At 42.3% G+C, this 18849-nt stretch overlaps 1 protein-coding gene across 4 annotated transcripts in view; it reads right to left on the minus strand.

Annotated features, from left to right (window-relative positions):
• Pur-alpha (Purine-rich binding protein-alpha) overlaps positions 1-18849 on the minus strand; it is an 876587-nt gene that overhangs the window by 373363 nt on the left and 484375 nt on the right. For all 4 annotated transcript variants that reach the window (XM_067140633.2, XM_067140631.2, XM_067140632.2 and 1 more), the window contains exon 2: positions 3208-3264. In XM_067140633.2, the coding sequence (XP_066996734.1) occupies positions 3208-3264 (57 nt within the window). The remainder of the gene's footprint in view (positions 1-3207; positions 3265-18849) is intronic.

The following is an 18849-nucleotide window of genomic DNA, read 5'->3' on the forward strand; positions in this document are numbered from 1 at the left end:
ATTTCTGATGATTGCCCCCTCTCGTGTAATCCCCACCCGGAGATCCGAATATTTTACCCGGGAGGAAGCCATCATCAGTACATCATTCATACAGAGAGAGCTGCAGATCTTCAGGAGTTAGTTATGGCTGTAGTTTCCTGTTGCTTTCAGCTGTGTAGCAGTATCAATACACCTAAGCCATATTGAGTATTATTACAAGGCCATATCAGTCAATCATCTAGACTGCCGCCCTTGCATCTTCCGAAAGGCTGCTACCTCTGTTTTGATGAACCATTCGTTAGTCTGGCCTGTCGACAGATACCCATTTGCACCTGCGGCTTGGCTATCTGCTTCATTGGGATAAGCAAGCCTCTCCTACCGCGGCAAGGTTACATGGTTTGCAGGGGAGGAACTCATTGCATCATATGGATGCGGAGATTTCCTCATGGAACTGGACTGTTAATTGTATAGACAGGTTAGGAATTATAGGAGGGGAAGTATTTATACTGGTGAAAGAAGAATTTGTAAACTATTAAAAAGTTAAAGATAACAAACATGAAATTCTAGGTATAAGACTCATCTCTAAAGACAACAGGCAACATGATGTTTTTGGAGTGTATGGACCTGGCAAAGCTGGCACTGATGCTGATGCAGAATTATTTGATAAGATAATCACCTATATGGGGAACGATGCACAAAGGAACATTTTTGTAACAGATGATATGAACTTGCCAAATGTTCACTGGGAAAGGAATGTGAACGATAGAAAGCATGACTAACAAATGGCAAATAAGTTATAATGGGAAGGACATCTGAATCAGAAAGTGGAATTTTTAAAATAATTTCTTCGGGGCATCGACCCATGTGAATCTTTTGGCCCTACTGGCACCATATTACACCATGTTACACCTGCGTGTAATTGGAATGGTGGTAGTGTGGAATGTTGTGTGTGAGGAAAGGAAGATTAAGGATGTCACAAACACCCAGTTCCCAGGCCAGGGATATTAATCATTACAATAAAAATCTCCTGACCTGGCTTGGAATCGAACTCAGGGCCGCCGGGTGGCAGGCAGACGCATTGCCCCCTATACCGCGGGGCTGGACAAGTGGAATTTACTTCATGTATTCTATGTACATCGACAATAACATTTTTAATAGGCATAATAACATGGAACAAGCCAATATGGGCCAGTGGTGCAGTTTTTAATTTTGACAGTTCTAGGAGAATTGGAAATGTGTTTTATATGACTATTCATTTTTTTGTGAGGTTTGCCAAGACTGCTGATGCACAATGACATGTAGCTGAGGAAGGTCTATACAAAGGGCACTAGGAATCTTTTGCAATGTGAGTGAATGCTTTAGACTTTTTCAAAATAATTTCCACCACATTCAATACACTTCTCCATACATCGAAACCAGTCACTGAACCAACTCTGCCACTTTTCTTCAGTTACATTTTCATACTCTTGATCCCATGCTGCCAGAAGCTCCTCGTCGGATGAAAAACGCTGCCCTTTCAGCTTCATCTTCACTTCTGGAAAGAGTGCGAAGTAACATGGGGCAAGATCAGGACTGTATGGAGGGTGATCAAGCACAGTCTACCCTGATCTGGCAAGAAAATCCATTGTTACATTAGCACGATGTGCTGGAGCATTGTCGTGATGCAAGAACCAAGTGCTGAGTCGTGACCTTGGACGGAGCTGCTTGAGAGCCTGGATGACCAGAGGCAGACAAGTCTCACTGTACCATTCTGCAGTAACTGTTCTTTGTGTTTCTAGCACAACCCAAGTCAGGTTGCCCTGTTTAGTGAAGAATACTGCACTCATCCTTTTCTTCACTGACCTTGACTTTCACATGGGATTTTGTTGGGATATCGTAATAATAAAGCCAAATTTTGTCACCTGTAACGATGCTATTGACATTACGTGAAGTCCCATTTTCAAACTGTTTTAGCATTTATCAGCACCATTTCACTCGATGTGCCCTTTGTTCCTCTGAAAGTGAATGGGGCACCTAAAGGGAAAAAACCTTTCGAACATTGGAGACGGTCGTGTAGAACTGAATGAATAGCTGATGCAGGGATGTGGAGGGGCTCTTCTACCTGCTGTTATGTCGACCGCCTCTCTTGCTGCAACATTTTCCTCACAGCTTCAATGTTTTCCTCAGTCACTGATTCAGGCGGTCGCCCAGAACAAGGATCGCCTTCAATCCCAAAATTTCCCCTCTGGAACTCTTTATACCAGCGGAAAATTGTTGTCCGATGTGGACAGTCTTTCCCCAGCACAGGAGTCATTTCCTCCAGGCACTGGTCAACAGTTAATCCACGAGCAAAATTGTAGCAGATAATTGCGCAATATTCACCTTTAGACCACACTGACATCTTAACTTGCTTTCAATCCCACTGCTTGGTAACAACTGGTGTGAAGGTCGCACCTTGCTGTCTTCTAGACCGGTTTTCACCCCTCTTTTCATCCCTCATCATAACAGGCGTGTCCAGCCAACCGTTTTTGCGTATTGCAAAACTTTCCTAGTGCCCTTTGTATTAGACTGAAACATATGCTATTTTAATTAGAGTTAACATTGTATTGTATTGAACAGGTGGAACAATAAACATTTTTCCAAAGAAAGAAAATAATTTATGTGAATTCTAATAATAAGTCAATATGGAACCAACATGAAGTTTATAAATTATAACAGAATTTGCCTTAAATGATACCGAATAGCACAAGGGACAAACACTGTTCATAATTCAGGCTAACCAAAATTTGTGTTAACCGATTAGACTTCCCATAAGAAATAATGTGTCAGGAACAAATATTTTTTCATGTTAACTGAGGTTCATTTTAAACAAGTTCATGCTAATGAGGTTTTGCTGCATTAACTAATTTTATTATTTTTTAATGCTTTCAGGAATATTTTTATTTATTCTTCATACATTATATTATAGTTATTTCTCATGGACATCCTGATTTAATATTACAGTAATTTAATAATGAGGAACTTCCTTTTTATTCCACTGTAGTAAGGTAATACGAATTAAAGCTACTAAACATTTCTTTCCTGATAAAACATAAAACAACTACTGCATTAATAATTACATTCGTGATTCTTCAAAATACCTAAAGTCAATCAAAAACACACCATCAATTTAAGTAATAAAGTCAGTGCAAAAGTAATAACATAAAAGTACTAAATAACAATGATACAATAAAAACAAAGCATGCTTACCTGAGTCAAAATCTCCTCCTCCAACAGCATCCAGGCCAATTGAAGGTCCATATTTGTCTGTGGAATAATAAAATAGATATTAATAAAATGCTCCAATCTCTAAACGTGAAGTTGCTAATAGTATTAGGTATACTGTACAGGTCATATGAACTTTAACTGCTCTGAAAAACTTAACAACATAATATTATTGTTTAACCAAGAAGAACTAATCTTTCTATTTATGGAAAGTACCATAAATATGAAGGATTTTTTTTTTCAACCTCCGGTAAGCTATAAAAAAGCATAACAAAATGATTTTATCATGAAAAGTTTAGTGGTTTCATACTTATTTAACGATTTAGGCATTTGTCATATTGTGAGACCAGCTTTCCAATGCCCTCTGTAAAGAAGTCTGCCACCAGTGAGGCAATGTTCAACTGGACAGCCTCCTGCTCCATAAAGTCCACCAGCAAGACACCTTTATGGTCCCAAAAAATGGTAGCCATTGTTTTGCTGTTGCTCAATATCAGTTTAAACATTTTTGGCTTGTTTGCTTAGACTGTTCTTTGATTTCTGGAGTGTCATACTGGACAAAGTTTCATCACTAGTAACGGTAGACTTTAAAAACTCTTTCCCCTCACTATGGTAATGTGTGAGAAACATTACAGCTGCGCCATTCGCTGAGTTTTGTAATCATCAATCAACACTGTTTGGACCCAACGTGAACAAAGTTTCCAGTATCCTAAGAGATGAGTCACAACTGTGTACAGAAAAGACCTTGAAATGTCTGGGATTGCTGTAGAAAGTTCACTGATCATAAACCTCCATTTGTGGCATACAAACAAAGAATTTCAGGAGGCTGTCCAGATGCACATTACATCACTGACTGCAGACTTCTTTGCAGAGGGCATCAAAAAGCTGGTGTCGTGTGGGCGGGTCCTGGGAGACGGAGGAAGCCTTGGGAGCTCGCCTTGTTCAAATGTTCGGTTGCTATCACGATGAGTGAGATGGAGGTGCACCCCACTGCTGCGTAATGTGTTGTAATAAAGGTTCTTGTCAAAGAGATGCACCTGAAATTCACAGTCATTTGCTCACTAAGTTTAGGATAAAATCACTTTCATGGATCAGAGTGAAACACTAGTGCAGCGAGTTCAGGAAAGGACATGAACATGTTGAAAACATGGCCCACCCTTGTCGCTCTTGCACCAACATCACGCCCCAGAACTTCCGAGTTGTTAGTGAACTCATTGAAGTGGATCCCCACCTCACAGTGCTTGGAAGTTTTCAAGAACTTCTCATAACCTATGGGAGTGCCCAATCAATCATCTAGCAGGAGTTCAGAATGTGAAAAATGTCGGCTCGTTGGGTTCTGCGATTAATGAAAGAAGAACAGAAAGCTATTTGAATCAAAATTTCTCAAATTCTTCTCGCGCATTATGAAGAAGAAGGTGATGCTTTGTTGGACAAAATCATCATATGTGATGAGACTTGGGTGCACCATTATAACCCCCAATTGAAGAGGGCCAGTATGGAGTGGAGAAGGAGTGGCAAGCGGGCACCGATTAACGGCAGGACAAGATTGTCTGCAGGTAAGGTCTTGTGCACAGTATTCTGGGACTTGAAAGGATTTTTAGTTGATTTCCTTCAAGAAAGATTGACCATTAATATTGTCTAATACTGAGACCTCCTCAGTGAAGTTCGAGGTGCCTTCCAGGCAAAAAGGAACAGCACTCCAATCAGAGATGTTCTGATTCACCATGACAATGCATGATCCCATATCGCAGCAGCAACACCACAAAAATTGGCCACGGTGAATTGGATGGCCCTTCTGCATCTGCCCGATAGTTCAGATCTCTCACCGTGTGATTTTCACATGTTTGGCTGGCTTTAAGAAGATCTTGGTGGACAGTGTTTGATAACTATGAGGAGGTGCAGGATATCATGCACAACTTTTTTTAATAGTGGCATCAAAAAATTGCCTAAATGTTGGAAGAAGTGCATGGATAAGAAAAATGTGCTTTTGAATTAACTTTGACGAATTAAACTTGCATTTCAGAAGTCCCATTTGATCCACCTAATAAGTTGCACGGTTTGTGAGTGACTACAAAAAGACATTGATAATGTTGTGAGATGGACAACAGACAATTGTATGATGGTAAATGGGATTATAAGTTTCACCAAGAGGAAAAGTCCTCTCAGTTTTAATTGCTGTTTTCATATTGTGATAGATTCTCATAGAAATCACTGTAAGTATCTAGTACCATAGACCGCAGCCAATTCCTTCCACCTCCTTAACCAATTTCATTCCCCATGTAAGGAAAGACATTAACTGAGGTAATCACATTAATGTTGTTGTAAATAAAGGTTACAGACCTCAGCGTATGATTTTGGGACTATTAAGGGATTGTAGTAAGGATGTAAAGGGGCGGGAGTACATGTTTTTTGTTTTTTTACAACTAGCTTTACGTTGCACCGACACAGACAGGTCTTATGGCGATGATGGGTTAGGAAAGGGCCAAGGAGTTGGAAGGAAGCGGCCATGGCCTAAATTAAGGTACAGCCCCAGCATTTGCCTGGTGTGAAAATGAGGAACCACGGAAAACCATCTTCAGGGCTGCCAACAGTGGGATTCGAACCCACTATCTCCCGAATGCAAGTTCACAGCTGCGTGCCCCTAACCACATGGCCAACCCGCTTGGTGTATAAGTCTCTGCTAAGAGCCCAAGTACAGTATGGTTCCAGTGTATGAGACCCACACCAGGATTACTTGATTGAGAACTGGAAAAGATCCAAAGGAATGCAACACAATATAATCTGGGTGATTCCCGACAAAAAAGAGGTGTTACAAAATATGTTGCAAACTATGGGCTGGGAAGACATGGGAATAACGACATGAGCTGCTCGACTAAGCGGTATGTTCTGAGCTGTCAGTAGGGAGATGCCATGGAATAACATTTGTAAACAAATAAGCTTGAGTGGGGCTTTTAAAAGTAGGAAAATCATAACATGAAGATAAAGTTGTAACTCAAGAGGAAAAATTGAGGCAAAGAGGTATTCATTTATAGGAAGAGGAATTAGGGAACGGAATAATTTATACAGGGGAATGTTTGATAAATTCCAAAGTTCTTTGAAATCACTTAAGAAAATACTAGGTACATAACTGATAGGGAATCTGCCACCATGGTGACAGCCCTAAATGCAGATCAATGATGATTGATTGAGACCCCACTGTCGGCTGTCCTGAGAATTGTTTTCTGCAGTTTCTCACTTTCACTATGAGGCAAAGACCAGGACAGTTGCCATTCATAGACTCCAGACAATTCCTTCCACCTCCTTAACCAATTTCATTCCCCATCATTCATTTCACCTTCATCAGCTCCTCAAGTGATATTGACAGCAGGAAGGGAATCTGGCCATCAAACATGCCATATACTGTAATTTTATCTCACCTCATCCCTCACTCCATATCAGGAAAAATGGGACTAAGAGGTAGACATGCATTGACAAGTCATCAATGCTGAACATTGGTGACATGGAAATATTGTTCAATAATCATGGTAATGAGTTAATTTGCAATGTTGGCAATTGTTTTTTGTCATGACCCATTTTAGAAGGTGAAAAGCCATTTGGTCATCAGCCTTTATTGATCACGAAGATACAGTAAATATACAATTTGGGTTTACCATATCAACAGGAGTGGTATCTTATTAGCTTCCCCTATTGCTTGTTGTTAAGTTGTTCAATAATCCCTCAGTGACAGGTAGAACAGCTAGTAAGGTGCACTGCAAACTGATAAGACCATTATGCTTTTCTGGTATACTGGGGCGGTAAACAGCCCAGCATTAAACCAATTAGGCAATGTAAACAAGAACACATTATATGTATTGGACGCAGAGCATAGCCCCAATACTGGTAAACTTTAATAACAGAATATATGCACTTACAGTACGATCTACTGTTGCAAAATGTAGAAAATTCCATCTTACTGTTCCAACTTTCAGTTTTTTTTTTTTTTTTTTTTTTTTTTTTTTGGCTATAGTAGCAGTGTGAGCTACCTTGTGCATTTTGTGTGTGTTAAAGTTTTTTAGGGTAAATTCATAATTGCCTTACTTCGAACAACGACAGATTATAGCCTGCCTACAAAAGTGAGGGAATTTCTTCCAACGAAATAAGAAGGTGCATGCCAAATCACCTGCATTGCTACATCATTTCATTAAAAAAATCAAGTTATTAGGAAGCTTGGATAAGTCTCATAAGATTCCGATATCAATGTCCACAAGTCTACATGATCAAGCATTGCCAGAGAGAGCAATATTTTTAAATACAAGTTTTTTTGCTATGTGTTTTACATTGCACCAACACAGTTACTACTGTCAAAATGGAATAGGGCAGGGCTAAGAGTGGAAAGGAAGCATCTCCTTAAATAAGGTACAGCCCCAGCATTTACCTGCTGTGAAAATTGGAAAACATGGAAAACCATCTTCAGGGCTGCAAAAAGTGGGGATTGCACCCACTATCTCGCGAATGTACGCTCACAGCTATGTGACCCAAACCGTACAGTCAACTTGGTTGGTAAAATATGAGAAGGAAAAAAAAAAGAAGCAGCCTCGCATATGGTAATGCATAAGGAGAGCAGAGTTAGGTAGGCTAGAGAGCATGTGAATTGGAAGGAAAAATGGAAATGTGTGATCTTCAATGATGAAAAGAAATATAATTTGGATGGCCCTGATTGTGATACTACTATATTTATTTAGCTTATGGTACAAGTTGAGAAAGAAAGAGCATGATGAAACAATAATTTACAAAATAAAATAAATATACAAAAAGTGAAAGAAAAACACAATACATAAATGGAGAAAGAGATATGTACAATACAGAAAAGAGAAAGAAATATCCAAAAAACAGAAATGAAGCACAATATAAACATATACATTAATTAGCAGATGAAAACCTGAACTAAACTAGGATGTCTAGTTCTTGCAGTTATTTAATAGCCATTGTTAATGCTCTCAGAAGGTTGTTGATAGTTCTGGAGAAAGCTCTGCACCTCAAGGTGATGTGTTGCATTGTCTGGAATTCTTCCTTGTAATCAGAACGTGGAGAAGGCCATAGGCCCCATGAATGCATCGCAGAGCCACTTCTTCCATGCTCAGTGTGCACTGTGTTTAGTGGGATCCATACCTTCATGGAAGGTTGAATCTAGGCGAGGGCTGCGTACGGTCAAAGATCATTCTCCATTCATCGGGGGCCTTTGCACTCCCTTGTTCATTCCAGGTTAGCAATCCAGTGTAATTTTCTTTCATCAGATTTTGAGCAAGCAGTAGGGGAGGGTGTCTAGATTTCATTTGATTTGATGTGTTTCTATAGATGTCTTGCTGAATTGGAAACGATATGTTGGCCTGTATTTTATTTGGTTCTTGGGCAAGACTGTTCATGAGCCGCAGACCTGGATGAAAGATGTGGCCAAGAACTGTAAGGCACTACAGTAGGGTTGTTTTTGTGATATCACTAATAATCCGTAATGTTTGATTCATGATGATGTCAGTTTTCTTTGTGTGCGTGCTGTTCATCCAGATGGAACATCAGTATTGACACTGTTTCTGGGATATTTAAAAGATAAACAATTAATAACAGAGGGGCTAATATGGAATCTTGCAGGAGCCTGTTTGCTGAAGGTACCGTTCATGACCACTTGAATTATTCTATCTTAAAATATGTGGTTTATTAGATTTGTAGTATTTTTGCACTGTAAGGTTTTTAGGAGTTTATACATTAATCCGTCCCTCCATACAGTGATATTATTGGAATGACCTTAGGAAAGAAGAATAGATATTTTCTAAGAGATATCAGGAAGGAAAGTTTCTGATAGTATCAGGTGGATTCGGTTATCTTAAAGAAGTCTTCTTTTTCCCTCAGGCCGTTTAAAACCACAGACTATCAGAAACTGCTTGAAGACCATATTTTATCAGGTGCAGAGGAGACTGGCACAGAGTCCTGGGTATTTTTGCAAGACAATCCATCATGTCAAGTCCATCAAGAAGTCATTGCAGGGCAAAGGTATTAGAAAAATTGAGTGGCCAGCCATTTCTCCAGACTTCAGCCTGGAAGGAAAGAAGGAAGGAAGGATTGAAGGAAGAAGTATGATAATGTCAAAGACATTAAGATATCTATAATATCTACATGGAGGAAGATTAAAATTTCTCTGCTACAGAATCTTGAGGAGGGTATGACTGGCCATATGCTTTGGTAGGAATGAAAAAGGCTCATTTACAGAGCTATATGATGAAATTGTTATGGAAGCTGCTGGGGTATGGGTGGTGCTCCCCCTCGTGTGTGCTTCTACAGTTGTAGGGGGCTAACCTTGGTTACCCTCTTCAATTGAAGATCCTCTTCGTGGTGAGGGGGACTAGTAGCTCCTTTCTTGCGATGCCGAATGGAGCCCTATTGGGTAACCGTTCGGCATACAAGGAGGAGGAAGCTAAAGCACCGCCCAACCCTAAGGTGTAACGCGACACGTGCCGATGGGGTGCATGGCACATGGGAGATGTGTCTTGAACGGAGCCTTCGAGATACTTGGCGCCCTCTCGAAGTAAGTAGCCTTACCCAGGTATGCGGGGCTCTGCCTGGGCAGACATATATTTCCCTAGCTACTCGTGGGACCTACATGAGTTCCGTAGCCACCCATAAACCGGAGAGCTCTTCTGGGGCCTCCGAGAGAAATACCAGCACAACAACAACCGAAGGGGACTCTTCGGAGATACCCTCGGACAGTTCGACTTCGACAGTTAGAGGGCTCACTCAAGAGGTGGGCAATCTACAGGTCCAGAAGAAGAAGAAGAAACAGCGCTCTGGCGCTGAAAAGAGGAGATACAAGAAGGCCTTAAAGGCCCGGGAGCAGGCCAAAGAGGGCCTAACTCCTGGGGCTGAGGGGACTTCTGCTACCACAACAGCGACAACAGTGGAGGGATCCAATGGGCACAAGAGGCGGGACCCTGAAAAGGGCTCTGCTTCTAGGGCACAGAGGACCCCACCCACTAAGATGCCAGCGGGGAAACGACTTCTGTCGGGGGCAACCCCAGAAGAAGACCGGCAGACCCGCAAGAGACCCAAGGTGGAGTACGCCAGGGTAGCTAAAGCTGGGATCAGGATGGCCATAGTACCTGTGGAATATCCTGACCAGCAGCTATCTGAGAAACAGGTGGAAGCTGTGGAAGAGGCTATCACCAATCTGATAGACGAGCTTCCGGAGCAGGGGCCCATTAAGCCTCAGTTCCTGGACTGCTATCTGTCAAGGGGTGCGGCCGTCATCATAGCAGAGAATAACGAAACTGTAGCATGGCTTTCTAGTCTTGTTACAGGTATACAACCGTGGGAAGGAGCCAGGCTCACAATTGTGGGCATGGACAAACTCCTATCCTACAAGAGAGTCATGGTCTGGATACCAGGACAACCAAAGGATAATAATGTCCTTTTGGGAAGAATGGCACGCCAGAACCATGGCTTAAATCCCACCAGCTGGAGGGTCTACGACCGCAAGGAGGAGAAGAGAGGTGTCCGCCTTGTGGTCAGCATGGACTCCAGGGATGTGGAGAAAGTGGTGGGGGGAAGAAGATCTTCTGCGGGGTGCATGTGGCTACCTTCACCTTGCTGGAGGGCAAGCGTGACAAGCAGAGGACCAACCCCACCACAGATAAAACCGAGACCAGCAGGGGCAAAGAGCTGGAGCCTGGACAGGAACCAGGGCCAGCCAAGCCCCAGGATCCATCGCGGGAGACGGAGCTGCACGTTCCGGAGACCGCATAAGGTAAAGTATTCTATGAAAGTACAAAATGATTACTTTCATACAAGCAAATATACAACATTGTATAGCGGCCTCTAGGGTACTTATTAGAAGTATCCAGAAAGGCGGGTTTTCGGGCGCCCTGATACAAGAACCCTGGCTTAGACAGGGGCATATCATGGGACTAAAATGTGCAGGTTTCACTCTATTCAGTGGAATAGCAGAGGAGAAGCCTAGAGCATGTATACTAGTTAAGGATCATAACGCTTGGGCTATACCGGGACTCATTACTAGAGACCTGGTAGCAGTCCTAATGAGATATGAAGAGGGCGGACAGCCAAGAGACTTGGTTGTCTGTTCTGCATATTTCCCAGGAGGCTCTGAATCTCCACCCCCGTCGGAGGAGTTCAAAAGACTGGTGATATACTGTAGGAAACAAGGATTAAACCTCGTAGTAGGATGTGATGCCAATGCTCATCATAGCATTTGGGGAAGCAAAAATACAAACCGAAGGGGAGAGCACCTCATAGAATTTCTATGTACAACTGATCTTGAGATCATGAATATTGGTGATACCCCTACCTTCATTAATAATAGGAGTGAAGGGATCATAGATCTTACCCTGGGTTCCATGGGAATCATGCAGGAATTTAAAGACTGGAAGGTCTCTTTGGAGCCTTCCCTGTCAGATCATAGACACATTGTGTTTTATATAGAGGGCTCCATCGAGATCCCGTCTTACAGAAACCCTAGACGAACCGATTGGACATCTTTTGGGGAGGACGTGAGGAGGGGACTGGAGGGAGGACTCTCAAACATAATTAAAAACAAAGAGGAGCTGGAGCTCAGTGTGAGTTTTCTCACACAGACACTGGTTACCTCTTATGAATTAAACTGCCCTATTGTTAAGGCAAAAAGAGTAACAGGAAGCTTCAAGTGGAATAGTTATCTTGAACACCTGAGGAGAAATACACGAAGGCTCTGGAATAAATACAGGGAACTTCAAGATCAAGAAAGCCTAGATTCTTACAAAGAATCACAAAGAAGGTACAAGTCAGAAGTCAAAAAGGCTTCTAGGAAATCTTGGAGACAATTTTGTGACTCCATTGAAAGTCAACATGAAGCGGCAAGGCTTCATAAAATTTTAACCTTGGATAGAAGGGCAAGGCTGGGCTCACTGGAGACTCCTTCTGGTGGATACACATCCACAGAGGGGGAGACCCTGAGCTTACTGCTTGATGCCCACTTTCCAGGTTCGGTAATCACGAATAGTGAGGTAAAATCGAGCGGATCCTTCAGACCCGATAAAAGTGGCTGGAGGGAAGCCGCAGAGATTGTTACCCCAAGAAGGGTTAAGTGGGCATTAGAATCCTTTGCCCCTTATAAAAGCCCAGGTGTGGATGGGATCTTCCCGGCGCTTCTTCAGGAGGCGGGGGGAGTCCTTATACCATACCTGGTCAGAATCTTTAGAGCCTGTCTCACTATGGGGTACGTGTACTCCTTGTGGCGTCAGGCGAAGGTGGTATATATACCAAAAACCCGGAAGGTCTTCATATACTAGACCTAAGGATTATAGACCCATTAGTCTAACGTCTTTTCTACTTAAGACCTTGGAAAGACTGGTGGATAGACATATCAGGGAGAAAGTATTAAGAGACTTTCCCCTACATTTTCATCAACATGCATATCAACCAGGGAAGTCGGTTGAGACGGCACTACACCAGCTGGTTTCTAGGCTGGAGAGTGCCTTGGATCAGCAACAACTTGCTATGGTTGTATTCCTAGATATAGAAGGGGCCTTTAACTATACATCTTGGGGCTCCATAGAACGTAGTCTAGAGAGAAGAGGAGTGAGCAGTATGCTCATAAAATGGATTATGGCCTCACTGCAGGGCCGTCAAGTTCTGTTTACCCTCAACGCTGTAATGTTGAGAGCTAATATAAACAGGGGGTGTCCACAGGGAGGAGTTTTATCACCAACATTGTGGTGTCTGGTAGTGGATGAACTACTTACCAGGTTAAATGTTGGAGGAATATACGCCCAAGGCTATGCAGACGACATAAGCCTGATGGCGGTAGGAAATTTCCCCAGTACGGTTTCCGAACTCGTACAGAGCTCTCTACGTAGGGTGGAAAGATGGTGCCACGAGACAGACTTGTCGGTTAATCCCGATAAGACGGAGCTCGTGGTATTTACCAGGAGGAGGAGGCTAGACGGACTGTCAGAGCCTTTCCTATTTGGGAACAAATTAGCTAAGACAACCTCGGTTAAGTACCTAGGAGTAATCCTTGAGGCAAGACTGAGTTGGAAGAAACATACAGATCATAAGGTGGATAAGGCTCGCAAGATTATGTGGACCTGTCGCAGGGCCATCTGGAAGACTTAGGGCCTAAGACCTAAGGTGGTCCAGTGGCTCTATATCTCCATTGTACGGCCCACGATCACCTATGCATCTATAGTCTGGTGGCCAGGCTCAGAGAGTAAAACTGTGAGCACCAAGTTAAACAGTGTCCAAAGACTTGTGTGTCTAGGAATAACAGGGGCACTGGATACTACACCATTATGTGCAATGGAGGCCATCCTAGGTTTTCCCCCCTTACATTTATATGTTAAGGTAATAGGGGGAATGAGTGCCTATCGCCTTTGGTCACTCGGAGGATGGTCCTTCAAAAACCCGAATAGAGGTCATGCCTCTATACTTACAAGGCTTCACCAGACTTGCCCTATGACAATGATGATTGAGGATCTGATGAAGCCTAGCTTTAATCTGAACCATAAATTTACAGTGGTGATACCCACAAGGGAGGAGTGGGCCGCGGATGCTGGGGCCCGTCTTAAGTCTGGGGGCTGTACATGGTACACAGATGGCTCGAGACAGGCACAGGCGCCGGGGTCTGGGGGCCTAAGACAAGGCTCTCCCTTCCTGTGGGTAAATATACTACTGTTTTCCAGGCTGAAGTATACGCAATACTAGCCTGTGTTGTAAATATATGGAATATGCCTGGACAAAGAAGACACATCACTATTTGTAGTGATAGCCAGGCAGCGCTAAAAGCACTATGTGCAGTTAAAACAACATCAAAACTGGTATGGGAATGCCAAAGGATGTTAGATCAGCTGTGTGAGCTTAGCTCAGTTACCCTATTATGGGTTCCTGGGCACACAGGTATCAGTGGAAATGAAGAAGCTGACAAACTAGCGAAACAGGGCTCAATGGGTTCCTTCACAGGACCAGAGCCCTTCCTGGGAGTGTCACTCCGAAGTGTAAGACTGGTAATATCCCAATGGATAAACCAATCTCATCTAGATATTTGGAAGAGGTTAACCATAGCAAGACAGGCACGCGAACTTATCAAAGGGCCTAGTCAAAGCTATAAAAAGGTCCTAATGAATTTGAATAGGACCAGAATGAGAATGGTAGTTAGACTGTTAACAGGCCACAATACCTTACAGCGACACCTACACATCATGAAAATCACCCAGGATCCGATGTGTAGAAGATGCGGCAAGGAGGAGGAGACCTCCGCACATGTGTTATGTCAGTGCGAGGCTTTTGCAAGCACTAGACATCGATACCTGGGCTCACATTTTGTGAGCCTGGAGGATATCAGGAATGCCAATATCCGGACACTGGTATCCTTTATAGGAGCACTAGGGCTGGATTAGGCAAACCCGTTTAAGGGGCACAAAGGGTCTTCATAGACCTACATGTGGAGCTCTGCGAAAACAGGGCTCACCCATTTCTTATCTATCTATCTATCTATGGGTGGTGCTGAGTAATGACATTGAGCACGACTAGTGCATCTGAGTGTTATGAAAGGTGTTGCTCACAGGGTCAGTCGTGCTGCAATAGCACTTTCTGACCCAGTGAGGAAAGCAATAGCAAACTACCTAACTCCTCGTCTTGCCTAGTACGCCTCATTTTGGTGCTGCCATTGGTTTTTGCGGTTTCCTTATAACTGCATAACCTTTGGTGGTGCTATTTGAGGATCCAACCAGCCTCTGGGCTGACGACAACACACATGATGAAATTATCTTATAATTTTACATCATTTCTTTTTCTATTGGCTTAACATCACACTAACACATCAAAGGGTTTTGGCGACAGAAGAATGGGAAAAGACTAGGATTGGGAAGGTAGTGGCCATGGCCTTAATTAAGGTACAGCCCCAGCATTTGAGTGGTATAAACAGCGTAAACCACAGAAAACCATTCGAATCCACCATCTCCCGAATGCAAGTCCACAGCTGCGCAACCCTAGCCACAAGGAGAACTCGCTTGGTAATTTTACAAATACAATTATTTTTGTTGTCAGATATATGCAAAATTAACCTGTAAGGACATGCGTATGAGTAAAAATTACCCAAGCAAATTTAAAATGTGTATTTCACTTATTTCTAATGTGCTCTTCAGGCCTCCCTTCTCAGTACCTTTCTAGTGAACTCTTCCAAATATCATGACCTTGAATCAGCTTTGTTAGTTCTGCTCATAGCGTGAGGGAAACATCGAATGGGTAAATTTCACCCATGCACACGCTCATACTTTTCATACACCTTCGTTGTTTGTGGTTAACTACTTTGTTTTTATGCACGAAGAGTGTAGTAATTATTGCTAAATACAGGTACTTCATAGCATATGTTCATTCTTTCAGAAAGTTTACACTAAATTTTATTGAATTTCAGGAAATGTGTCACCCTATGACGCAGAATGAAATTACACATATCTCTAGGTACAATCAGGAAGAACAATAGAGAAATTCCACCTGAACTTTTGAAAACCAAGGGAAAAGAAGTTTGTTCCTCCATGTTTAGATTCAATGAGCACCTAACACATAACGCTGTACTTGGATCTCACAAAGGAACATCTGGCATCAAGATATTGAATCTGCCAACAAATCTCCAAAGTTAAATTCAGTGGCTTGCTGGAAAAGCTAAGGAAATAAAAAGTACAGTCCTCAGAAAGCGTCAAGCAGGAAGATGCGAAGACTGTGGAAGTAAAAAAGGACACAAAAACCATAACTAGTTGTGTTGAGTGTGAAAAAATAATTTGCCGAGAATATGTGATGCCAGAGTGTGGAGAATGTGTGGAATAAGTGAACGACTAGTAGGAAGTAATGGACCAGGAGTGAAATGTGATCAAGTCTGTTCTTCGAACATCCTCTACAGTACTTACCCCCTGCTCTTCCCTCCATACCCAAAGGGTACTCAGCATATGTGACTCTTTTGATACAGAAAATGTGTGTCAAACAAAAACGATCAAATATGAAAAACTCAGCGATGTCAATGTATGTGTAAGCATATTGGGAACATGATATTTCAATGTCCATTCTTGTTATCCCAATTTGCACAGTGCTATAATTTCTCCAAAATTATTACAATTAATTTAGTACATAAATACACAGTTCCCCCACTGTCGACAGCCCTGAAGATGGTTTTCCGTGGTTTTCCATTTTCACACCAGGCAAATGTTGGGGCTGTACCTTAATTAAGGCCATGGTTGCTTCCTTCCCATTCCTAAGCCTTTCCTGTCCCATCATCACCATAAGACCTATCTGTGTCGGTGCGACGTAAAGCAAATAGAAAAAAATACACAGTTGAAAAAATTAGGGGAACATGTTTTGTAACGTCTAGTATGTAAACGTTAATTTGGTAGATGGGATTCCAATGGTCATACAGCATGCCCTGAGACCTAAGCTACTCAAGGTACATCAAATCGAAGTTATACTCCATCTGTAGGTGTAGCCATGCATTAAAATGTCAGGTGACCCCTCAAAACAAAGTGAATAGCAGTGTGTCTATGTGTCGTCATGAGGTACACAGACTACTGCACCCATTTGAGCAAGTTGTACGTAAGCCAGCACATCCATTGAGACATCTTAACGAGGTTCAGGTTGCAAGGGTCATCACTTTGATCCAGGAAGGATGGATTTTTTGTCGTGTTGGTGTGGATCTCAATGTCTCTCCGTCTGTTATTCAACGCTTGTGGAATTGCTACAATGAGACAGGCCAGTTCACAACGAGGGTTCAGCAAGGTAGTGGACGCATGACAATCCCACAGGATGACCAATATCCGACCATCTGTGCATTGCGGCATCGTTCAGCAACTGCCAGAGAACTGCAACAAGACCTCAGGAGGGTCACTGGAGTCATGGAGTCTAACAAGACAATAATGAACAGGTTAAGAGAAGTGTCCTTATGACCCAGATGTCCTGTTTGAGTGCCCCGTTTAACGTAGCAACATTGCGCAGCTCATCTTCTGTTTGCCTGTACCCATGTCAACTGGCAACTTTATCAACGGAGAACTGCGTTGTTCACAGACGAGTCCAGATTTCCCCTGATGCAGCGAGATGGACGTCAACGTGTATGGAGACGCCATGGTGAGAAGTACATGCCAAATGTTGTCCAGGAAGATGACCGATTCGGACAAGCTTCTGTGATGGTGTGGGGTGGTATCAGTATTGAAAGCTGTAAGGATCTTGTTGTCATCCGTGGTAATCTTACCACTGCAGGGTACATGGAGCAGATACTGCTACAACATGTGTTGGTTGCTGCATACGGTGTTGGCCCTGAATTCGTACTCATGCACAACAATGCCAGAGCTCATGTAGCTTGCATCACCAGAGCTGTCTTGCGAGAACTGGACATTCAAGAGATGGAATGGCCAGCAGTGGGTCCCGACCTTAATTTCATCGAGCATGTGTGGGATAGGCTTGACAGAAATGTTTGTGGGCATCCTGTTCCACCACAGGCTCTCCTAGACTTCGAACAGGCTCTCACTGAAGAATGGGACCTGATTCCGCAACGTGACCTCCGTCGACTTATACGGAACATACCATGTTGGTGCCAAGCTGTGATAAATGCTCGTGGAGGACATATACCATACTGAAGCTCTCCAACTGTGATAAAAATCTACCCTGGATGACTGTTATCACTTTGTTTTCGCCCCTATTTGGACATTTCCGTTTGTGTTCTGAAAATGAATGCGTACATCAATGTTCTTTTGTATACTTCGACGGTAAAGAATAAAGGTTTAGTTGGTAATATACCTGGGTGTGAGGTATTGTTTTGTGGAGCATGGCATACGTTCAAACACATATTCCCCTAATTTTTTTGAATGGTGTATATCATTATTTACATAGTTTCCAATCATTACAATTTAGAATTAAGGAGGACTTTTGCTTGTGGGTAATATTCACCCATCGCACGTCCTTGCATCTCGATAGATAATATTTCCGATAATTTGTAATTCTAAGTCCTTGGCATACTTTGTACATTACACCTTTGTTTATTCATCGAGTAAAAGTTAATAAGTTAATCAAATTCCTATATCCCAATTGCAATTCAAGTCCCCAGCATAGTTTTGACAGCAGTTTTTTCTTTTTTTAAAGAAATTATTGTAGGCAACCTCTTATTTTTCAGCATTAAAGGAGACTTTTATTCACTGTCCTGGGTAGTAGGGAAAATAATTGTAATCCTACAAGCTATAAAAATCATATAACCTCATTTCAGCGGAGAATTGTAGTGTAGATACGGTATATTAGATAGTATCTTGCCTGCTATATTCGTGTGTGTAACTTTTGTGTGTATCTATTAGAGCATAGTAGGATAAAATAGTACTAATAATAATCTGTCTACGCATTTAGCTTTGTTGATAATCTTTGAGTAGTTCTTGCAAATTTCAAACTTGCAATTTTCATTTCGGTTTGTGCTTCGTAATAACTAGAGCCCGGATTATATATAATTACATATTCTGTTCTCATATATATAGCTACAAGAAAAGCTACAATGTTGGCGAACCACACTAAAAGGACCATTATTCCAGGAGTTTCAAGTTACACATTTTTACATATTTCAATGCATAATAAATACTTTGATAAATATTA

This window comes from Anabrus simplex, chromosome 2, assembly GCF_040414725.1.
Source record: "Anabrus simplex isolate iqAnaSimp1 chromosome 2, ASM4041472v1, whole genome shotgun sequence".
Lineage (NCBI taxonomy): Eukaryota > Metazoa > Arthropoda > Insecta > Orthoptera > Tettigoniidae > Anabrus > Anabrus simplex.